The 25,132-nt window shown below is 43.8% G+C and overlaps 1 protein-coding gene across 1 annotated transcript in view; it reads left to right on the plus strand.

Annotated features, from left to right (window-relative positions):
• Positions 1 to 25,132, plus strand: part of BAIAP2L1 (BAR/IMD domain containing adaptor protein 2 like 1) — a 79,329-nt gene that overhangs the window by 31,836 nt on the left and 22,361 nt on the right. The window contains exon 3 of the mRNA XM_070363149.1: positions 1,279 to 1,365. Within this exon, the coding sequence (XP_070219250.1) occupies positions 1,279 to 1,365 (87 nt within the window). The remainder of the gene's footprint in view (positions 1 to 1,278; positions 1,366 to 25,132) is intronic.

Genomic DNA, 25,132 nt, shown 5'->3' on the forward strand with positions numbered 1-25,132 from the left:
GGGCTGCTGTCTATGGGGTCGCACAGAGTCGGACATGACTGACACGACTTAGCCTCAGCAGCATCTTCGACCAGACTTGTAGATTAATTAAGTCTATGACCTCTTCCACCTTTTTTCAACTTGAAATATCTTTTAAAATCCATCTTTGAAAACAATTCCCGCTCTACACGGAGGCAGAGTGGCTGGTGTGGCCTCAGGTTTTCTTCTCAGTGAGAGGAGATTGCTTAGGGATCTTTTATCTCCAAAATCCTGTGATTTCCAAGGCTCCCAGGCAAAGTGAGGTCTCTGTAAGAAGCCAGCCTTTGAGCAAGATAAAATATTTTCTCCAAAGTCACACTAAATAGCCTAGGTCTTATTGAAAATCTTGCTTACTGCATACCAAGAGTCTCCTGAAACCCAGCCTGCTGTAAAGTAAAAGAAGGGATTGGTATTAGCAGCTTCAACTAGTTTGTCCAATACACATGCTATTATGGCATTTTTAGATTAACCTCCTTTGTTTCACTTGCCCACCAAGGTCATGTTAGTTAGTTGGAAGTAACAGTGGAATTCAAACCCAGATTTGTCTTGCTTTCGACATGCTCTCCAACCACCGCCCACCCCCCCAAAAAAAAGGAAAGAAAAAGTAAACCAAATCAAAAGCAGATTTCTATACCTTATAATGTAGTTTTAAAGGAGAAATGTGATTTTTAAGATAAGTTTTCCTGTCTCTGCCAAAAAGGAGGGGAAAGAAAAGCAGAGCATTCGGTTATTTTTCAGGTAATTGCGTTGTTTTTTGAAATGATAATGCATTTCAGATTTCATACACTTTTCTCCTGGCAACAATATGGTAGTTGCTTGTGCCTTAGATTATCTGTTTCAACAGGAAAAAGTAAAATTGCCGTCAAAGGCCTGGGTGCCTAGGCCACCCCATACAAGCCCCTCCAGCTAACAGTGTTGCAGGCTTGTGTTGCTGTAAGTGACCAGCTGGCTGGAGTGGACATGTCCCAGCCTTGAGCCTGTGTTAGGAACACAGCCGCTCTGGGACTGGCGTCGAGAGCAGCTCCTCTGGGCCTCCAGCCCCTGTGGCTGAAGGTTCCCAGGGCTGGTCAGAGGCAAGGGTGCCCTGGGTGCCATCCGGTGGGGGGGTCCTCCACCTGGCAGAGCTCTCGAGCACCACCCCTGCCCTCTCAGCCATACTCGCCTTGGCCACAAGGGACTCAGGTGTTTGGAAGGAAACCTGTATCGCTTCCTCCTTTCTGTGTGTAAGTGACTATTCTGTGTGCCACCTTCCCTCTCTAGCTATGATCCTGGCAGGAAGAGCCTACTACGATGGAGTGGCCAAGATTGGGGAGATTGCCACCGGGTCCCCCGTGTCAACAGAGCTGGGTAAGCTGACCGTCCATTACCTGTCCACCTAACTTGAGCCGCGGTTCCTGGGCTGCCGTCGTGCAAACCTGGAGAAGAGCACACGGAGAAGTGGCACAAATGCAAAATAGAAAGGGGGCACTCGGGTTCCTTCGCCTCTGCGGTCTGTCCACAGTGGAGGCTTAGATGAGGGCAGGCCACTGGGAACTGGGCTTCTGCCCCTGAGGTTTGGGCCCCAGGTCCCCCTTGAAGCATGAAGCCCGGGAGCCCTGACCTAGATTCCTAACTGGAGGGGTGAACACCAGGCCTCCCGCCGCTGGCAGAGCGTTTCCTGTGAGTCACCCCGCAGAGTCCGGCTCCTTTACGCTCTGCTCTTGGCCGTCGCTGCTTCCCCAGTCGCCCTCGGTTGTGATTTTTCCGGTTTTGCTGGTATGAATGGATCCCCTGTGCACTCGCAGAGGGTGCAGGCAGCCACACCCGGGCGCACCGAGGCTTCTCCGTACAGACCTCTCTCACTGTGCCGTCTCCAGAGCCTCACACAGAAGCATGATTTTAAAAACTTGTTGAACACATCTTACTTGACAAAGGGTAACATTTCCGACTTCACAGTGTGTGTCAGAATTTGAAGGGTTCAGAAAACCAGAGGAAAGGATTGGCACAGTGTGTGCTTCCTTTTTAAAGAAAAGTGCGCCCCTCTCCAGTTAAAAAGTGGACCGGGAAGCAGAGGCAGGGCAAAGGAGCATGTGTGCAAGGTTCAGATAATGGGTTTCTGTGCTAAGTGTCTTGAGGGTTTTTTAGATACGGTGTTTTTCCACGATCGCTTGGAAAGCTCTTAACTGACCCATAAAAGCCATGGAACAAGTTCGAGGTGTGGTGACGGTTCTGGGGTTGGAGGCTGGGCTGCTGGGTAAGGCAGTGGATGTGGGCCCTTGTTAACATTCTCTGACAACTTCTGTACTCAAAGAGTTCATAGTCTTGAAACCTGTAGCCAAAGCCTGAAGTGATGCTGAATGATGAATAAGTCAGTACTGCGATATGTAATAGAATCGGTTACATGCAGAAAATTTTCAAAACCCTGAGTAGTCTTCTGTTGGTGCCATAACTTCTGCATGCTCTGGCAAGATCTGAATTCTAGTAACCCCATCCAAAGTGGATGAATTTAATAAAATACAGTGTAAAAAAAAATTACATGCTGTTATGTAGACAGAAGCAGTAAAACTTAGGACATTTGAGGGATGATTGGACTGATTATAGGTTCCAAAAATAGAACTTAATTCAAAAGAAACATCCTATTTGTGTCAGGCGTCAGGCAAAAAAAATGCCTGATCCTTAGGCTAAAACATACGGTGCTTTGACTCACCATCATTCAGTGTGCCTTTTTAATGTTTTATGGTTCTTGCCACTGTTTGAATAAGACTTCTGTTCCACACCTTACTTGATTCAGCTGTGAGTTCATACTGTTGAATCAACTGTTTCCACAGCAACCGTGTTGTTATAAACATAGTCTTAAAACTTCAGCTTCAATGAGGAAAGCCTTCGTGCGTATGTGTTTCATTCAGAGGGGATGGAAATTACTTGCTATGTTTCATTTTTGTTCCAAGTTGCCCTTTTCACTTATATTCACTGTATCATATACTTAATTTTCCACTCGCAGCCATTCCATGAGAAAGTTCTGTCCTTGTTGGAGGTGCTTTTGGAGGCCTGACATGTTCTGCTTTTGATTCACTTAGTTTATCTTATTGTTAATGTTTAGACTAAAATACTACCCTGTTTCTGTTTAAATTCCTGTATGGAAGAGCAGAGGAAATTCATAGGAAAAAGAGAAAGACCTAAAGTAGATTGTGTCTTTCTTGTTTTTCAAGAAGATTCTCTTGTCTGGTTTCTGACCGTGTGGTATTGGTGTTAAGACCTGCAGGGGAGTGTGTGCCCGACCACACAGTTAGCAGGTGGTCCGACTTGAGAATCTGGGCTCCTTACCTCCGCACTTGACTGCGCGTCCCTGCAGCCAAGGGAAAGGAAAGAGGCAGCCAGTCAGGTCGCTGAAGAGGAAGAAAATGGAAACCACTCGGTGGGGACCTTTTGGAGGAGATGACTGAGAGGTGTCTGAGCAGCCAAAGCCTAGGGAGGGGCGGCACGGGTGCTGTTTCGAGCTCAGTGGTCTAGGGGCCCACCCAGGAACACCAGGTGTCACAGGTCAAGGAAGATGGAAATACCAGAAGTGTTACAGACATGACGTTTGGCTTCTTAACGGCTGTTGCTTAACCTTTGGACTGCTGTGCTTCGTGTAGAAACTCTGGTCTTGGTAAGTGTGTGCTGTGAGCACATTGCCTCGTCTCATCCTCGGGAGTCCCGGCGGTGGACGTGACCTCTCAGGTCTACTTCCCAGGGCGGGCGCTCAGCCCGCGTTTCCTCGGGGAGCCCATAGACTGGAAGAGTCAGCCTGGCCGTCACGGCTTCTGCACGGGCGTGAGATAACCTCTGGGGGCAGCCATATGCGCGGCCGCCAAGGAAGGCAGCGGGGGCTGTGAGGTCATGACCTCTGGGCAAGGGTGGTGGGCAACCCAGGTGCCGTCCAAGAACAACCCTTGAGCAGGCCGGGAGGCCTGCCAGGTCTTCCTTTCCCCTGAGGCTGCCCACCACCTGAGAGAGGCTCAGCGAGGCTCGCGCTGCTACAGCGCCGTGTCAGCCTGCACCTCTGCAGGCCACACTCCCCCTCGTGAGTGGGGGCAGGACCGAGGGAGCGGGCGCCGACACATTCTGGGTGGCCGGGAGACGGAAGGAGAGAGTGTGCTCTGAAGTCTCTTAGACCAGAAAGATGCCTCTCTCGTCACTTCATACATTCACAAGTGTTTGAGAACTCAAAAATCTGTGTCGCTTGTTTTCATCGGCATTATTCTCTTCCATGAAGTGGGTGATATGTTCATAAGAATACACATTTTGCCTTGATTATCCTTGATTCCTCATGAACAGATTTTTTCAATTCTCTCTATTGTATCTTCATTTTCTATTTCATTAATCTCTACTCTTACCCTCAGTTTCTTCCTTGTACCATCTTTGGGATTACTCTACTGTTCTAATTTCTGAAATGATACATTTAACTCATTAATTTTAAATATAGGCAAGACCACAAGATGGCCATACAAGTTAAAACTATGCAAAGCCATCTTAATCAGTGGGAGAAATTATGATTGTCCTGTGACCTTTAAAAATGTTTGTCAGAAACACTAAAAACTCTCTTACTGTTAGTTATAAATGGATAAGGAAATGGAAAATTGACTTGGAACTTTAAAAATTTCTGTTAGCACTGTTTTGTAGGTTTTTTTTGTAGAAGTCTTATACATTTTTATATATGCATTTTTATATACTTATGGTGTTTTTGAAAGGCCTACTGTATATGGCATTTAAATTTTTTTTCTAGTCAATTCTGTTGAGTTTTCAATTTCATTCTTTGTCATTACTATCCAAATTAATTTTATCATATTTTAATAATTGTTTTATTGAGATCTAATTAATACATAGTACAGTTCACCCATTAAAGTCATATAGTTTAGTGATTTTTAGTATATTCACAAAGTTTTAAATTATCATCAGAGTCAACTTCAGAATATTTTTCTCACTCCTAAAAGAAATCTCATACCCATTAGCAGTCACTTCCTATTCACCCCCAACTCCAGCCATGCTGCTGCTAAGTCACTTCAGTCGTGTCTGACTCTGTGCGACCCCATAGATGGCAGCCCACCAGGCTCCCCCATCCATGGGATTGTCCAGGCAAGAGTGCTGGAGTGGGGTGCCATTGCCTTCTCCAAACTCCAGCCATATTTAACCATTAATATATTTTGTCTATTATAGATATGGTTTTGCTAAACATTTCATATAAATGGAATATTGTATAGATCTACCACATTTAATTTTATCAGTTGATGGACATTTGGGTTTCTTCTACCTCTTAGCTACTAAAAATACTGCTACTATGAACATTTGTGTACAGATTTTGTGTTTACCTACATTTTTCCATCTCTTGGGTATAAACTTAGGAGTAGAATTGCTGGTTCATATCCTAACTCTAAATATAACCCTTTGAGGAACTGCCAGACTGTTTTTCAAATGGAGTGCACCATTATACATTCCACCAGACTTCCCAGATAGCGCTAGTGGTAAAGAATCTGCCTGCCAGTGCAGGAGACACAATAGATAGGGGTTCAGTTCCTGGGTCAGGAAGATCCACTGGAGTAGGAAATAGCAACCCACTCCAGTATTCTTGCCTGGAAAATTCCATGAACAGAAGGAGCCTGGAGAGCTTCAGTCCTTGGGGCCACAAAGAGTTGGACATGATGGAGCACCTGAGCACATACATTCTACCAGCCGTGTATGAGGGGCCCAGTTTCTTTACATCTTGCCAACACTTGTTGTTGTCTTTTTGTTTGGTTGGTTGGTTGGTTTTGTGTTGTAACCATCGTAGGAAGTATGAAGTACTACCTCATTTGGATTTTGATTCACATTTCCTTAGTAGCTACTGATATCAAGCATCTTTTCACATTCTTACTGGCCATTACGTATCTTCTTTGGAGAAATGTCTATTCAGATCTTTGCCCATTTTTAATTGAGTTATTTGTCTTTTAGTTATTGCATTTGCTGGTCAACTTTTTAAAAAAAATTTGTTTTCTGTTTTGATCCTTTTTATTATCTATGCAGTTTGGGGTTCTTGACAGTCTAATTCTGCTGGTGCTTTGTAGCCTCTTGATTATCATTCATGAGAGAGTCTTTCTGGAAGGGGTTTTTTGTCATCTCATTGTTCTCTTGCATGTTGGGGTCACCTATGGAGGTATAAAGGTTTGGTCATTGAAAGTCACCAAGAAAAAAAAAAAAAAGAAAGTCACCAAGAAATGAAAAGTAGAAATGCCAAGTAATAGTGGTGCTTCTCTGATTTAAATTATGTTTACTTCCTAGAAAATAAAAATAATTGATATAATAGGACTTACCATTTGATAAAACTCTTTTAAGATATTTAGAACTGCAAAGCAATAGAAATGCTCCTTTATTTTCTTCATATTCATACAAAGTTATTCTGCCAATTTTATGGGGAAGTGACTCAGACTTTATAGAAAATACTTTAAATATCTAAAATTTATAAGCTATTCTAATTGTCTAAAACTTAAGAAATAACAGCAGGTTTTAATTATCTGTAGGTCAGAAAATTATATATATATATATTTATATATATAAAATATATATATATTTTTTCTTTCTATATATCCTTCTCCCAAGGAAGTCATTCCTGATGGTTTTTTCTTGAAACTTAAAGGTCCCTTATGAATAAAGTCTGTTCTCCTATTGTAGAAAATATTGAGAAAATGTGTCATTACTTTGTCCAACTGTAATTGAAACTGATAGAAAAATATTTTAATGATTCAAGAGAAATGCCAACTTTTAATCATTTTTGTGCTAAATGCTATCACTTGAAGATTTCTAATAAGAATTAGCATATATTTTGAAATTACCTTCAAATTAATTTTACTGAAGCCTCACCTTTTATCAGTTGTACCTTAACTGAGCAAACTAGAGCCAAGGGGCTGGCCAGCACCGACAGGTAACTGAAATTTGAGTGGGACCCGCCCGTGCCCACTTGTTCGTGGTTGTCTGCAGCTGCTGTCAGGCTGCAGAGGAGTTCGGCCTCTGAGACCTGAACTGTCTGTGGCCTGGCCCCTGGCATGCCCTTATCTGACAGTGGAAGGCCTGTAGGGCCATCCTGTTGCTTAAGTCAAGACCAGCGACCATGTGAGGGGTTTAATATCCTTCTCTCCAAAGAAAGAGCAGCTCCTTAACCACCTGGGTTTAGGACTGCACTTTCTGGGATTGTTCCTACAGACTGCTACTAAGTGCTTGGGGTTAACACACATCACAGCACAGTCCTAGGAACCACAGCGGGCAAACAGCTCAGGGGCAAAACTGCCTTGCCCTGTCAGGAGGGAGGAACGAACAAACAAACGCAAAGCCAAAGACCAGAGCTCTGCAGTCAGGATTTGGCAGGTAAAATATTTTAATCCGCTGTGTTTGTCAAAGAGTAAGTCATATGAATAATGTTCATGTGACTCAGGTCGTCAGGGTGTGTACCTGGAACTGTGCACATAAATCTTTATCACAGGTACACAGTTCCACTCTAGGAACAGTGCTGGTTTAAAAGAGGAAACTGAAGTTTGTCTAAAACTTCCAGTTTTGTCTTTAAATCAAATGACGTTTATTTTTAAAAACTTAGAAAATATGGAAAAGGTTGGAAAGGGAAAACAGAAATGATCAGGGGAAAATATTTTGGCAAAATATTCAAAAGAAACTGAATCCGTTTTTTCATCTTTAAACCATAGAAAAATAAAGCTTGTTCTCATTTATTTCTCAAGGAATAAAAGGGAACTCTGCTTTGGGGAAGGGCTTCCCTGGTGGCTCAGAGGTTAAAGCGTCTGCCTGCAATGCGGGAGACCAGGGTTCGATCCCTGGGTCAGGAAGATCCCCTGGAGAAGGAAATGGCAACCCACTCCAGTACTCTTGCCTGGAGAATCCCATGGAGGGAGGAGCCTGATGGGCTACAGTCCATGGGGTCCAAAAGAGTCAGACTCGACTGAGCGACTTCACTTTTACTTTCACTTTCTGCTTTGGGGAGCTGACAGATTTCCTGTGAGGTGTAAGAACCTCAAGGTCACATCATTTAGACTATGTTGCTAAGTCACTTCAGTCGTGTCTGACTCTGTGTGACCCCATAGACGGCAGCCCACCAGGCTCCCCCGTCCCTGGGATTCTCCAGGCAAGAACACTGGAGTGGGTTGCCATTTCCTTCTCCAGTGCAGGAAAGTGAAAAGTGAAAGTGAAGTCGCTCAGTCGTGTCCGACTCTTTTCGACCCCATGGACTGCAGCCTACCAGGCTCCTCTGTCCATGGGATTTTCCAGGCAAGAGTACTGGAGTGGGGTGCCATAGACTATGTTACTTTGCTCCAATTCAGCCAGCTATTAACATTATTCTGAAGCATGTATTAAATTGTTTAGGCCAATTTCCTAAATTAAGCACAAAACAGAAGATTTTATCTCTTCAGCATCAGGGAACCTAGACAATCATAGGTTTGCTTTTGTTATTGATATGCAGTTTAAAAAAATGTTTATTACACTTTTGTCTTGTTGATACTCAAAATCCAACCTGACAGTCTTGGGTCTTAAAAATAAGAGCATGGGGAAAAAAAAAAAAAAAAACCTGAAATATTTTTAAAGAAATGTTGTTTATTCAGAGAAGTATCTCAAACAGATTCCTAAAATTTAGGTAAAATAGAATTAATACCAGAGGCAATGAGAAAGCTAAGTTGAGCCAAAGCAGTTGTTATTGATCAAAACCATTTATCTTTTAGTTGCAGGTAAGGCTCACTTTAAAGAGATTAAACTCCTTCCCACAAAAATAGGAAAGAGTTAATAAGGAATTTATTTTATTTGCTTAACTTTGTGCCTGCCAAATGCATATGAACTCCTTTGCTCACTGTGATAATTCTCTAAAGCAGGTGCTATTATTATTTTCACTTTACAGATGAGGATACTGGTATTCAAAGAGAGTTAGATAACTTGCCAAAGTCACTTATCTGGTTAATGGCAGGTTAAATGGAGCCCAGGAAGTCTGTCAGCGGCTCAGCCTATTATGCTGATTTAATTTTCTATGCGTCGAAAAGAGGAGCTTTTTCTGAAGTGATTAATTTTATGGTGTCAGATCGTCCTGTCCATTATAGTTCAGATAAAAGATTGTGTAAAACAGTAAAACATCATACAATCTGAAACTGATTCTTCATGCAAGAGTCTGTATTTTGTGTTTTCATCAGATATAATCAAGGCTTTGTATTTCATATTAGAAACATTACATGACCATTTATTCCAACTTTGTAAATGACTTACCATTTCAATTTTCAAGTGGCAATTTCACCTCTTTTGAAGCAAAAAAGGTCTAACTATGGAGAAAGATGGGCTTACAATTTGTGAATGTATAATTTATAACATCTATAAACACATACCACGGAAGTCCCTATATCATCTAGGCATACTGGTATGCAGAGTCGCTTCAGTCATGCCCAACTCTTTGTGACCCCATGGACTGCAGCCCACCAGGCTTCTCTGTTCATGGGATTTTCCAGGCAAGAATACTGGAGTGGGATGCCATGCCCTCCTCCAGGGGATCTTCCCAACCCAGGGATTGAACCCTCGTCTCCTGTATTGCAGTTGGGATCTTTACGCTGAGCCACCTGGGAAGCCCTCAGGCATATTGATATCAGATCAGATCAGTCGCTCAGTCGTGTCCAACTCTTTGCGACCCCATGAATCGCAGCACGCCAGGCCTCCCTGTCCATCACCAACTCCCGGATTTCACTGAGACTCACGTCCATTGAGTCAGTGATGCCATCCAGCCATCTCATCCTCTGTCGTCCCCTTCTCCTCCTGTCCCCAATCCCTCCCAGCATCAGTCTTTCCCAATGAGTCAACTCTTTGCATGAGGTGGCCAAAGTACTGGAGTTTCAGCTTTAGCATTATTCTTTCCAAAGAAATCCCAGGGCTGATCTCCTTCAGAATGGACTGGTTGGATCTCCTTGCAGTCCAAGGGACTCTCAAGAGTCTTCTCCAACACCACAGTTCAAAAGCATCCATTCTTCGGCGCTCAGCCTTCTTCACAGTCCAACTCTCACATCCACACATGACCACAGGAAAAACCATAGCCTTGACTAGACGAATCTTTGTTGGCAAAGTAATGTCTCTGCTTTTGATTATGCTATCTAGGTTGGTCATAACTTTCCTTCCAAGGAGTAAGCGTCTTTTAATTTCATGGCTGCAGTCACCATCTGTAGTGATTTTGGAGCCCAGAAAAATAAAGTCTGACACTGTTTCCCCTGTTTCCCCATCTATTTCCCATGAAGTGGTGGGACCGGATGCCATGATCTTCATTTTCTGAATGTTGAGCTTTAAGCCAACTTTTTCACTCTCCACTTTCACTTTCATCAATAGGCTTTTGAGTTCCTCTTCACTTTCTGCCATAAGGGTGGTGTTATCTGCATATCTGAGGTTATTGATTTTTTCCCGGAAATCTTGATTCCAACTTGTGTTTCTCCTAGTCCAGCGTTTCTCATGATGTACTCTGCATAGAAGTTAAATAAACAGGGTGACAATATACAGCCTTGATGTACTCCTTTTCCTATTTGGAAACAGTCTCTTGTTCCATGTCCAGTTCTAACTGTTGCTTCCTGACCTGCATACATATTTCTCAAGAGGCAGATCAGGTGGTCTGGTATTCCCATCTCTCTCAGAATTTTCCACAGTTTATTGTGATCCACACAGTCAAAGGCTTTGGCATAGTCAATAAAGCAGAAATAGATGTTTTTCTGGAACTCTCTTGCTTTTTCCATGATCCAGCAGATGTTGGCAATTTGATCTCTGGTTCCTCTGCCTTTTCTAAAACCAGCTTGAACATCAGGAAGTTCACGGTTCACATATTGCTGAAGCCTGGCTTGGAGAATTTTGAGCATTACTTTACTAGCGTGTGAGATGAGTGCAATTGTGCGGTAGTTTGAGCATTCTTTGGCATTGCCTTTCTTTGGGATTGGAATGAAAACTGACCTTTTCCAGTCCTGTGGCCACTGCTGAGTTTTCCAACTTTGCTGGCATATTGAGTGCAGCACTTTCACAGCATCATCTTTTAGGATTTGGAATAGCCCAACTGGAATTCCATCACCTCCACTAGCTTTGTTTGTAGTGATGCTTTCTAAGGCCCACTTGACTTCACGTTCCAGGATGTCTGGCTCTAGGTGAGTGATCACACCATCGTGATTATCTGGGTCGTGAAGATCTTTTTTGTACAGTTCTTCTGTGTATTCTTGCCACCTCTTCTTAATATCTTCTGCTTCTGTTAGGTCCATACCATTTCTGTCCTTTATTGAGATCATCTTTGCATGAAATGTTCCTTTGATATCTCTGATTTTCTTGAAGAGATCCCTAGTCTTTCCCATTCTGTTGTTTTCCTCTTTTTCTTTGCATTGATCGCTGAAGAAGGCATTCTTATCTCTTCTTGCTGTTCTTTGGAACTCTGCATTCAGATGTTTATATCTTTCCTTTTCTCCTTTGCTTTTCGCTTCTCTTCTTTTCACAGCTATTTGTAAGGCCTCCCCAGACAGCCATTTTGCTTTTTTGCATTTCTTTTCTATGGGAATGGTCTTGATCCCTGTCTCCTGTACGATGTCACGAACCTCCATCCATAGTTCATCAGGCACTCTATCTATCAGATCTAGGCCCTTAAATCTATTTCTCACTTCCACTTATATAAATTCCTAAAACTGTGAGAAGGTGTTCTGGATTGTAAATTGTACCTCTCTACAGAGAGGTTATAAGAAAGGTATTCCTTCTCCCAGCTTTGAAGTAACCGTATGTGCAGTGATGTATTACAATTAGCAAAAACAACAGGTATGAAACTCCCCTGGTGGCTCAGACAGTAAAGTGTCAGCCTGCAGTGCGGAAGACCCAGGTTCAGTCCCTGGGTCGGGAAGATCCCCTGGAGAAGGAAATGGCACTGACTCCAGTACTCTTCCCTGGAGAATCCCATGGACCAGAGCCTGGTAGGCTGCAGTCCATGGGGTCTCAAGAGTCGGACACGACTGAGCGACTTCACTTTCACTTTCACAGGTATGAAAGGGCTTCCCCGGTAGCTCAGCAGTAAAGAATCCACCTGCCATGCAGGAGATGCGGGTTCAATCTCTGAGTCAGGAAGATCCCCTGGAGAAGGAAATGCTGCTGAAGAGCAGCCGGTCAGGGGCGCCGCCATTGTCCGGTCTCCACCAGGTGGGGCGGCCCCGGGGCACTGCCTCGTGACAGCCTCATCCCTTTCACAAGAGCCACCTGTGCCCTCTCCCAAACCCTCGCAGGTGACTTACTCTACTCGTGGCGCTATGCTCGGCCTCAAATTAGGAGGCAGAAACAAAAACACGAAGTGCTAACGCAGAAAGAGGAGGCGAAGGGACCTTACGCCAAGGAAGAGTGGCTTTGGTCAGAAGCGCCAGACACGCACAGGCTGTGGCCGCTTTGACCGGCTGAGGAGGCCCACAGGGGTCAAGGGAGAGGGACACACCCGAGACGGGAGCGGCCAGAATCGCGGTGTGGGTGTGGCCTGCCCTGATCCTGCTGGACACCTGTTCTCAAGCACACTGGGGGCGCTGTGGGGGTCATGGTCGGTTCCTTGTGAGCCCAGGAGGGGTTCTGAATGTTTCTGGTCTTCAGCCATTTGGAAGTAAATGCATTTCCTCAGGTACTCTTTCCTGGTCTGAATGACTTAACAGAATTATTAAAAGTAAGGAGGCCAGTGCAAATCAACTATCCCTCAATTAAAAAAAAAAAAGGAAGAATGCCAAGGAGCACATGAAAAGATGCTCAACATCATTAGCCATTAGGGATCTGCACATCATAACCACAGTGAGGTACCACTCCACACCCAACAACAGCTGTAATTAAAGAGACGCCAGCACGTGTTGGTAGAGAAACGGGAACACTTGCGCTTTGGTGTGGGGGTGTGTGAAATGGAGCAGCTGCATTGGAAAAGAGTTTATCAGTTCCTCAAAACAGGAACTTATGACCCAGCAACTCCACCCCTTAAAGGTCTACTCAAGACAAATGTATGCCCACACAGGACTTTCACGTTATTCCCAGCAGGCACAAGGTGGAAACCACCCAAACGCCCAGCGGCTGATGAATCGATAAACGAAACACTGTGCATCCACGCTATGGAATGTTTAGATCAGATCAGATCAGTCGCTCAGTCGTGTCCGACTCTTTGCGACCCCATGAATCGAAGCACGCCAGGCCTCCCTGTCCATCACCAACTCCCGGAGTTCACTCAGACTCACGTCCATCGAGTCAGTGATGCCATCCACCCATCTCATCCTCTGTCGTCCCCTGCTCCTCTTGCCCCCAATCATGGAATGAGCTCATGGAATGTTACTCACACGTAAAAAAGCATGACGTCTTGACGCGTGCTGAAACATGGACGGAACTTGGAAACATCCTAAGTGACGGAAACCAGATTGAAAGGCCACATATTTAAGATTCCACTCATTCAAAAATTCGAATCAGCAAGTCCTTAAGAGAAAAAGCAGATTGGTAGTTGCTGGGGGTTGAGGGAGGGGACAGTGGGGAGTGACTGCTCAATAGGTACAGGGTTTCCTTTTCAGGTGGTGAAACGTTTTTGAACTGGATAATTGATGGTTGTACGACATTGTGAATGTACTTAATGTCACCATTGGTAAATTTAGATTATGTATATTCTATTGCCAAGAAACATAAGTATGCCACTTCTGTTAACTCTTCAGTATATGGGGTGCCCTAACTAATTCACACTAAAAACAATATAATAGACATTGTAATAATTTGAGAGGCTAGTTGTGCACATTTCCCAGCCCTCTGTGAAGGGTTTTAGTTGGCCCCACCCAACTCAGAATGAATAACATGGTAAATGAATTTTGAGTTGTAAAATGAGTGAGTCATTGGCATGTAATGTACATACAGCAAGATGACTATAGTCAATAATGTCATCATGTATATTTGAAAGTTGCCAAGAGAGTAAAACTCCTTATCACATACACAGCATTTTTCGGTAGCACTGTGTAGCAGGGCCGCTGGCCTTCTCGTGGTGCCCGCTTTGCAGTGTGTGCAGACATCACAGCGTCATGTTGCACCCCTGAGACTAGTGCGTCATGACATGCCAGCTGTGTCTCAGTGTGAGAAACCTCTGGTGGACTGTGTTGGCATTAATGGAAATTCAGAAGTCTCACTGAATTCTCACAGCAGTCCTCTGAGGTGGGAGGTATCGTTCCCACTTTTTATAAACAAGAAAATGAGAACTTAGGTTAAATAATCTCACACGGCTAGTTAGTAGTGAAGCTGGGGTTTGAATTCCAGTTGGCCGATTCCCTGGTGAATGAAGGGTTTCCTATAGACTTCAGGTCTCAGCTTTAAGGCCTCTCAGTTTCATGACATCTTTAAAAACCCTGTTGGTAATTTTGAATTTGGAATTTTCTACTCCTTAAAGCAGATCTGACAAAAGTTGGATTTCTACACAGAAAACGAATTACAAAAGTAGTCTTTAAACCCTGGAAGCCTGGGTGTGTAGCAGAAGATATACACATACTGTTCCTGAAATCCAGTGGAAGCAAGTCCCAGGAAGCCCGCACTTGGTATTTTCTATACACTTGGCTGCCCCGGGTCTTAGCTGCAGCATTTGAACTCTTAGCTGTGGCATGTGGGATCTAGTTCCCTGACCAGGGATGGAGCCCTGGCCCCTGCACTGGGAGCTCAGAGTCCTAGCCACTGGACCACCAGGGAAGTCCCAGGAAGCCAGCATTTTGCTCAGTGTAGAAAATGGCCTTGGCACCAGTCCTTCTGTAAAAACCTGCTAAGGAGTTGTGAACAGCTGTGCTTACAGTAATGTCTCAGAGGATTCTGAAGCTGGGTATCCTGATGGTAGTCCAGTGGTGTCTGCTCCAGGGAAAGTCCAGAGCAGGAGGGAACAGCAGCTACCGCAGGTGTGGCACCTCTGCTCCCACAGCGAGGCAAGGATGAGAGAAGCAGGCTCCAGGATGAGCTTGGAAATGCTTGTTGATGGACTGAATGAGTGTATCAGATAAGGGTGTTGGGCTCCTCCCTTTTGACCCTATGAATCAGGTTTCTCTAGGCTTTCTTGAAACCATGACTGTCATTTACAAGCTTAGTAAACTTGATCCCCACCTTCAGGATATCTACAGCTTAGTATGGGAGATTATGAAAATATACACACACACAGCTTTAACACAGGAGCAAGGGCCAAGAGTGAAAGGTACAAAGCTACAGGATTCCATGGGAGGGGGCGATCATATCTGCGGGCGGAGGAGCTGCTGAGTCAGGGGGTGCTGTAATCCTGTGGTCAGCCCAGAGGCGGAAGGGGTGGGTTCTGCCGGAGGGAGCAGAGGGACGGGGCAAGTTCAGCTTGCCAGGATTCAGGGCTCGTGGAGAGGATCATGGGAGATTTTGGATATACAGGTTAGAGTTATTATTTTGAGTGATAGGCTACAGGTTCTGTGTTCCTATGTCTCATTTCAAATTGAAATAACGGCATTATTAGGTCTAAAAGGTTTCTGCATGATGAAAAGCTGACTGATGTTTTAGGAGCATAAGTTCAAAGATTAAAAATTATGAGATGACTAAAGAGGCAAACTAAATGGCACGCTCTTTACAACTAAAAACTGGACTCTTGATGCCTGGAATAGGTCTGTTTCTGTAACTGTTGAGTGTAGTAAGACGACACACATATATCCATGACTCAGGTGTTTATAACTCAGAGTCGTGGCTGATAGCAGCTTCCATTTTTATAACAATAGAAATCTGTGACACACTAAGTAAGGTTTCTTTTTTTCTCTTCATATGTATATGATTGAATGTTTTAATATTATCTCTTATTCTTTACTACATCTTGCCCAACTTTCCATTTTATATTAATATTTAAAAACAACTTATGAGTCCTCTAGGAAGTTTAGAAACCATTTGATAATGACTGTGAAAATACACTTCAAGTTTTTTAAAAATTAATACTTTTACTGAAAAATGAACTTAAATAGTTTTGATCTTTATGCTTTTAAAATAGCTGTTTTAACATAATTAAAATCTGTGGTTATATAAACTATCTTGGGCACTGCTTTTTTTTTTAATCTAAGTATAGTTGATTTACAATGTTGTATTTGTGGTGTACGGCAAAGTGATTCACTTTATATATCTATATATTCCTTTTCAGATTCTTTTCCATTTACTACAAGATACTGACTATAGTTCCCTACACTATACAGCAGGACCTTACTCATTCATGTGCAGTAGTTTGTATCTGCTAATCCCAGACTCCGAATTTATCCCTCTCCCTGCTCTCCCCTTTGTAACCATAAGTTTGCTTGCTGTGGCTGTAGTCTGTTTCTGTTTTGTAAATAAATTCATCGGCACCTTTTTTTTTTTTAGATTCCACATATAAGCGGTACCATATGATGTTTGTCTTTGACTTACTCCACTTAGTATGACCATCTCCAGGTCCATCATGTTGCTGCAAATGGCATGGTTTCATTATTTTTAGTGGCTGAGTATATGCCATTGTGTATATGTGTATACATGACATCTTCTTTATCCATTCATCTGTCGATGGACACTGAGGTTGCTTCCATGTCTTGGCTAGTGTGATTAGTGCTGCTGTGAATACTGAGGGGGCACTGCTGTTTTGATTGAGCCTTTCACGTGTATTTCTTTGAATTCATAAGTAATCCATGTGATCATCATTTTGATGGCTGCCTCCGTCTCACTCCGTTCAGTTTTCCTCTGTTGGTACCGAGGTAGAGCCCCTGTGCTGGGGAGGAGGGTGAGCACAGTAGTGTTGGGATGAGGACAGGGTTTGTTTCTTCTTTGCTTTCATGAAAAATTGTCCTTTAACAACAGGAACAAAAAAAAGCCCTTCTATGGTTTTCTGAAAAGTACATAAAACCCAGTATTCAGTAATCAAGGGATTGCAGTAGTTTTTCTTTCCTCATTTAAATATCAGTATGTTCAATTCAGTGAGCGCTCAATTGATAGGCGTTGTTCTGGTCACTTAGGCATAAATCAACAGGTAAAGGTCCCTGCTCTTGGGAACTCGCGTTCTAGTGGGTGGTAAACAGGTCTGATTTGCCAGGTGGTAATAAGGTGAGGGGCCGATGAGTGATGGAAAAGAGGGATGGGATGTAGCCAGTTTGGGTAGGGGGTCAAGGAGGTACGGGCTAGAGGGAGAGTGGCAGGCAGATGTCCAGGGAGAGTAGTCCCTTGGAGGCTGGAAGTGCAGCGTTCCTGAGGCCTTGTGAGTTTGGGTCGCAGTTTGGAAGCGAGTCGGTAGAGGTGCAGTTAAGGCTGGAGAGAGAGGGGCTGAGGGCTGGAGAGGGGCTTACAGGGGTGGGACAGGTCCCGTGGGGCCTTGTAGGTCATGGTAAGAATGTTGTCTTTTAACCTGAGGTGGGGGTGGGGAGCTTCTGGAGATTTTGAACCCCAGAATGAAAAGGTTTGACTTAGGCTTTAAAAGGCTCTCTCTGGCTTCTGCCCACAGAAGAGACTGTAGAAGGGTGGGAACAGGGAGACAGGGCAGGAAGCTGTGGTACCAGTGCAGGCGAGCAGGAATGCTGGGCGGGACTGGGCATTGGCTGCCAGGTCAGGGTGGCTTTCCAAGGTCTCAGGTTTGGATGCCTGCTAGACCCAGAGGAAATGTGAGTCCGGAGTTCCCTGTGGGAGCGTGTAGTTCTCCACCCCCGTGGACAAGACGGGCCCGTTTGCTCACCCAGGATCACTGAGACGCGACAGTGTGCCCTGTGGCTTCCCTCAGCTGGGAGGAAGCCAGCAGTTGTGAGCATCACAGCGTGCCAGATGCTTCACTTCTGTGTCCTCGTCTGAGTCTCACCGGGTTCTGTCAGGGGCTGTTTGTTTACACGTCCACCTCACAGACGGTCCAGGGAGGCAGGGAGCAGCCCTCCCCACCCCCAGAATGCCTCACAGCGCCAGGAACTTGCCAGTAGGGACCCTTTCCAGAGCGCCCTTCTCCAGTGTGAGCTGGGCTGCAGGCGTGGGGTCCCTGCCATTTGCGATGGGTCATCATCTTTTGATGGCTCCTTTCCTAAAGCATTTTTTGTTTCAAAAAGTTCAGGTGCCAGAAGCAGGCTGGCCACTGACTGCTCTGTTTGGCCACTTGGGCCTGTGTGTGTGTGTGTTTGGGCCACGACAGGTGCGGGAGGCCGGTTGTCACCTGTTGCCCTGGGGAGGCAGTCCTGCCCCTTTAGCTTTACTTCCTGCATAACCGACACATTGAGCTGAAATGGCTTCAAGCCGCCAGGCCAGCCCTCCCCAGTGCATCCGTGCCTCTGTGATGCCAGCCACACACCGCCCCACCCACCAGGCAGCTGTTCCAATCAAAAAAAGCCCTACTAATTAAAGCGTCCCAGCAGATGCTGGGAGACTTGCCTTTCCCTGTATTTCACACGTGCCGGGCATCATTCTGTCCTCGGGGCCCAGTGGGAAAATCCAGGTCCTTTCTCATGCTGGAGTGAGGATGCAAGGGGGTCAAGGGCGCAGGCTCGGGGTCAGACATGAGTCCAGATTCCAGCCCCACCGCCTTTAGTACTTGTGTCATTTGGGGAAAGTCCTCCAAGGCCTCTGTCTGAGCTCCCGCCTCCGCTCAGTGGATAACAGAGCTCCTCCCTCTGAGCTGGTGAGGACTAAGCGAGGCCATTTCTGTGAGGCAGCCTGCACGTGCTGACCCTGTGAGCATCAGAGATGTGCTCTCCCCTCTGAGCTGGAAAAAGGTAAAGAATGCTGGACTGTGAGAGCACCGGGTTACTCTGCTTGTTCTTACTCTGTGTTCCTGTTGTCTCTGTGGAGTAAGAGAGAGAATGAAATGGATTCTGGATTTTGTGGAGTCTCCCTTAAATTCACATCATAATAGAACTAACCAACATGCACCTGGGGTGTGTGGTTTTAGATTAATGGCCTTCCACTGGGAGCAGAAGCTTTGTTTTATTTCGTGTTTTTAAACTTGCCTAATTAGAGCTAGTTGCTTTAAACTGAGACAGCTGTAGTCTTTTGAAAAAATTCACTCAAAAATTTTAAGGTGGTTTTTACTGTTAATACTGAATTGAAACTGTTTCTCAGTGACTTTTCTCTGTGTTGACCTCACTGTTGTGTTTCAGGGTCCTGTTTTAATTATTTTAAATAATTTGCATCTTTCAGGTGTAGCATTTTTAATATTTAAATGAAAATGCCTACAGTTCATTAGTGACTCTGTAAGAATAACTGGTTGTCACCTTCATTCATTATTACTAATGCTCTTGCTTTCATTTTTACTGGCTTCAAAATGGTTGTCTTTTAGCCTTAATCTACTAAGCGATGAAAAAGGAAAATGAATAATTAATGTTAACGTACCTCACGTGATATAACTAATCTTTTAATGCTGTATTTTGCATTCACATGTAAGAAGACAACTGCTTGCAATCTGTATATGGATGCAAAACTGATCAATTATCTGATATATAGTATATACACTTGAATAAACATTGTTCTTTTAGCTAAAATAAGAGTAGTGCATTAACATCCAACTTTTAATATCTTCATTACAAATCCTGTACTTTAACTTGACAGCACTTATTTACAGCAGGTAGGCTAAATTATTTTAATTGCTAATCAACAATGAAGTAGAAAATGAACATTCAGTTTGCTTCCTGAACCAATCTAATGACAGAATTATCACCTAAACCCCAAATCTCTACCCTACTTAAAAATAATACTTAGTTAAAATCTTCTGAATGGACATCTTTCCTAGGTATTACCTTAGGTATTGTAAGACTAGATCTCTGATATTGTAGGATTGCATTTGCTCTGCACCTACCTGAAAAGACTTGATTCTAAAATATCCAGAAGGGTTTCTAATGATAATTCCCATTGAGAGTTAAGTCCTGTTATTAGAATAATTTGTTGTTGTTTAGTCACTAAGTCGAGTCCGACGTTGCGATCCTGTGGGCTGCAGCACACCAGGCTCTTCTATCTTCCACTATCTCCCAAGTTTGTTCCAATTCATGTACATTGAGTCAGTGATGCTATCTAACCAGCTCATCCTCTGTTGTCCCCTTCTCCTTTTGCTTCAATCTTTCCCAGCATCAGGGTCTTTTCCAATGAGTCGGCTCTTTGCATCAGGTGGCCAAAGTACTGGAGCTTCAGCATCAGTCCTTCCAATGAATATTCAGAGTTGATTTCCTTTAGGTTTGACTGGTTTGATCTCCTTGCTGTCCAAGGGATTCTGAAGAATCTTATCCAGCACCACAATTCAAAAGCATCAATTCTTCAGCGCTCAGCCTTCTCTATGTTAGGATAATAGTAATATTTTATCTTTAAAAGCATTCTTACATAAGCTTAAAATTAATTCAGCATGTCAGTCCTATGGGGTTTATTAGTTTCCATTTATTCTTTCTTCAGACCTTATTCAGAAAAATGTCTCTTAAAAAAGAAAAAATGTTTTAATGTTTCTTTTTCTAGCGACCTCCTTAATCCACTTTTCTTTTACTGCCACACTTCCCAAACAAGTAGTTTATACCAGCTTCTCCCTGCCTCTCCCAATCTTTACCAGAGGTCAGGAAGCTGGAAGGTGTCAAATACTAAGAGTCTAGTATGTGTCTTGCTCATGGTACGTTTCCCTTATCAGGATACTTAATCCTCACAACTCAGGTTGCCAGGTGTCTGGCACTGAACCCACGGAGTCTGGGATTGTAGCTTCTTGCTTGGCAAACTGAAAATTTTATAAACAAAAATGTCTCGTTTTCTTTTTTTTTTAATTATCTTGTTTGTGGCTCAGGAGCCTCTGAGACTGGACCTCAGTGTTATTAAATCTTGGTGATAAGAAACCAAAGATGCCAGGAATTTGCTCCTGGAGGCCCTGTGGGTAGAAACAGCCCCAGGTGACAGCCGGCTCTGCTGAGGCTGCAGATGAACGCCCAGAGGTTAGGGCCCAGGCATGTGGGTTCCACCAAAGTCATTTTTCCTGTAGGCACTTCTGTAACCAGGATGCGTATAGCAGTAGAATCAAACACTACAGATGCCACCTTCTGAGGGGTCCAGCTTTCACTGGTTTTCTTCTCTTGCCATCACTGAACTTCCATGCTTTACTGCAGTCAGCCTTCAATGCATTGATTCAGTGTATTCATTAACGACCAGACTCTTAAGGCCTGTATGTTCCTGGCGGGCACCTGGGTGGGGGGCCGGCACACAGGTAACGGAATCGGGAGATCCACTTGTCTTCCATGTGTAACTGCCAGAAGCTTCCGACGCCGCATGTGTGTTCCTCCCAGCGAGGGGCTGGTTCCTAATCACTGCAGGGCCCACGCGACTGCCACAAATTTATTTTTAATTAATAGGCTTTATTTTTTAGAGTGCTTTTAGGTTTACACAGAACTGCGAGACCTCACAGAGTTGTCACCCTGCTCTCTCCCCTGCTCACTGTTTGCTCTGTTTTTAAGTCCTGCACCGGTGTGGTGCATTCGTCACAAATGATGGACCAAGCCTGGCACATGATTAACTAAAGACCATAGTTTACACTGGGCCTCTATGAGCTTGACAAATACATAAAGTGCACCCCTACCAACCTTTGGCAGTCACTGATTCTTTTTTTTTTCCCATCAATGTTTCTATAGTTGTGCCTTTTCCAGAATGTCATTTAGTTGGAATTGCATATTAGGCAGCCTTTTCAGACTGGCTTCTTTCACTAAGCAACATATATTTAAAATTCCTCCATCTTTTTGTGGTTTACCAGCTGGTTTCTTTGGTTTCTTTTTAGTCCCTGAAGAACATTCAGTTGTACACACGTGCCACAGTTGGTTTATCCACTGAGTTGGGTTGTTTCCAGGTTTTGGCAGTATGAATAACGCTGCTTTAGGTATTCATATACAGGTTTTTCCACAGACGTAATAATTCTAGGCATTTGAGTAGACACCTAGGAGTACAATTACTAGGATAAGACTAGTTTTGAATATAAGAATAGTTCGAATAAATTGAGGAAGACTGTTTACCTGGGTAAGAAACTGCCTGCCTTGAAGCCGCAGGAAGCTCTGCGTTCCCGCCCGTCCTGAATGAGCGCTCCTGTTGCTCCACAGCGGCATCTGGTGCTGTCAGCATTCTGGGTTACAGCCATTCTGACAGGTGTGTGCTGGTATCTCGTTTTAATTTGTAAGTTCCCATATGACATGGAGAGCATCTTGTCATATGCTTATTTGCCATCTGTATAACTTACATTTTAACTGAGCTGTTTTTGTTATGTTTGAGCTTTAAATGGTCTTTATTATTTGGGATACAAGTCCTTTATCAGATATGTGTGTTGTGGATATTTCCTCCCAGTCTGTGAACTTGTCTTTTCATTCTACTAACAGTAATTTTTGTAGACCAGAAGTTTGTGATTTTAATGAAGTCCAGCTTGCCAGTTTTTTCTTTCACGAATCATGCTTTTGGCGTGATAGCTAAAAACTCAGTGCTAAACCAAAGTCATGTGAATTTTCTCTGGCTTTATCTTCTTAAAGTTTTATTGTTTGGCATTTTACATTTAGGTGTGTGCTCCATTTTGAGTTGCTTTTTATGAAAAATGTACGGTCAGGCTCTAGATTTGTTTCTCTGCAAGTGGGTATCTAGTTTAGCACCCTTTGCTAAAAGGACTGCCCTTTCTCCATTATTTTTGTCCCCCTCGTTGTCTTTGGGTTGCTTTTGAAAATCCTCCTAAATGGAGTGTTATAACCCACTGTTATTATCCTGGAGTCCTGTTGATGGGTGACGTGGTAAAGTATTGGAAAGGAGGAGCATCCTTTATAATCCCATGTTTAAATCTCCATTTTGGTTGTTTTGTGGTGTATTACTGGTTTTTGGTGGGCCACAGTATGGGGGTCATGACCTTCCGAAGAGTTTCTCAGGCTTTTTTCCCCTCTCCTTACTTGAGACAGGAAAGCGAGAGGGGTTGCAGGTAGCTAATTGTCCTTCCCCAGATCAGATAAGGCTTAGAAAAGTGTTTCCCTGGAGGGCTAGCCTTCCTTACTCAGAACAGAGCAAGAACAGGATAACTGAGCAAATTTCAAAACACTTTCCCCTCCCCACCACCAGAAGCCCCAGAGGAATTTTCTCCATTCCTTACAATACAAACTTGGTTGGGGGGTGGGGGTGCCTCCTAGAGACGAAACTCCTGAGAAGTGAGCCTGCGTTGTTTTTAACTCTCCACACGGAGCCTCCAGTGATTCCTCATTTACCCCTTGCGTTCCTGGCAACCGTGGCTCCAGCATCAGTTTCTACTCCCTGTAAACTCTGATTTTCCACATCATTCTAATTCTCTGATGAATCTGAGAGTTGTTTTTCAGTGTGTTTAGCTTGTTTTTTGTTGTGAGTAAGGGAGTGACAACTTCAAAGCTTTTTATGCATTGGAGCAGAAGCCAGAAGTGCCCTTACAGTTGGTTCTAACCAACAGGAGTCAGGTATGCCTGTTTTCATAATGGATGGATCCTGATGGAGTCCCTTTAACTACAGTATTGTGAAAAGCTGTGAGGCGGAAGAAAGTGGAGTGTAGTCTGTTTGATGGTGGGAGATTGAAAATTTTCCTTTGGGGACCCTGGGAATAAAGGGGGGGGGTGTCAATGAGAGAGGAGATGAGCTTAGAAGAGTTTGGTGTCTATTTCTCTCATTCTGTAAGTCTTAAGAGTTCTTCCAAAGCATTTAAAAGATACACACACACACACACACACAAACATATATATATATATAACATATAAGGCTTACCAGGTGGCGCCAATGCTAAAGAATCTGCTGCTGATGCAGGAGACATAAGAGACACCGGTTCGATCCCTGGGTCAGGAAGATCCCCTGAAGGAAGAAATGGCAACCCACTCCAGTATTCTTGCCTGGAAAATTCCATGGACAGAGGAACCTGGCGGACTACAGTCCATGGGTCGCCAAGAGTCAGATACAGCCAAGCACGCACGCCATATTTGTATAAGGAGCAAAAAATAGTAAAACACGGTGACTAGTTACAGGTTGACAGCCTCATACGTGGATTTTATTTCGGGAAGATGAGTGCTCACCCAGAAAATGGCTTGTTGAGTGGGGGGGTTCTGTTGGCGTATGTCATGCATTATGGGGCTCACTTGCTCCTCTGCCTGGGCACACACACCTTACCAGCCAGGGTTTCTCTTCAGTGTTCAGGACAGAATCACACCCACCCAAGCCTGTGAAGAGCATGTTCTGGTTACCACCCGCTCGCTCCTTTGGCATCGTGCCTGTCTGCACGTTGTTTATTTGCACAACTTCCACAGTGACGAGAGAGGAGCCCCTCCATCCACCTGCACCCAGGGGCTTGGGTGGACAGCGCTGAGAGATGTTCTGAGACGCTGGCAGGTTGGGTCGCCTGTTGCTGGTTACTAACGACAGGCTCTGTGCTAACTCAGTGTTGATAACCCTGAGTGCATCTGGTTTTGTTTTTTTTTTTAACATCTCCCACCTGTGTATAATTTGCTTTTACTTTCATTATATTTTTTCTGCATCACATTAGGTATTTGGAAAACTCTCAGGAAAAGTATGGCCTTTTTACAGTAACTCTTTATTGTAATCACTTTTCCTTTAATTCATACGGTGTAACTTTAGGCCCATAGTGGGTTGGCTTCCACCTTGTCATTTTATTGTCCGATTCCACTTGAAGTCACATGGAGGAAATAGCGTGTGACTCAGTCATTGCTCTGCACTCTCCAGAAATAACAGACGTTGTGAGTATCCATGATCAAATATAAATGAGAAATAACACTTACGCCTACATGTTCTGTGTCCCCGAAGTCTGCTAGTAGTTTCCCTCTGGCTCCTCTAAACTTGCACCATGAACTGATGAATAATTTCCTAGTTGAAAATATATTAATAGTGCCATGACTAACCCATGTTTCAGATGAAAACCTTGTGTTCATACAGGTAATACTTTTCAAAATTTTGTTTTTTAAAGTCCATACTGTCTATTGGCTAAACATGTGTATCTTCATACAGTATTGTCCAAAATGTTAGATCTGTTCATGGTTCCTAGAATTAGAGTTTACCACCAATAGCTATTATTTGTATGAATTTTAGAGAAAAAATTGATGGTAGACATTGACTTTTTAGTTGTATCAACATCATGATTTTGAAAAATAAGTATATATTTCAATTCCTTTAATACTGC

Source organism: Bos mutus, chromosome 25 (assembly GCF_027580195.1).
Source record: "Bos mutus isolate GX-2022 chromosome 25, NWIPB_WYAK_1.1, whole genome shotgun sequence".
Taxonomy (NCBI): domain Eukaryota; kingdom Metazoa; phylum Chordata; class Mammalia; order Artiodactyla; family Bovidae; genus Bos; species Bos mutus.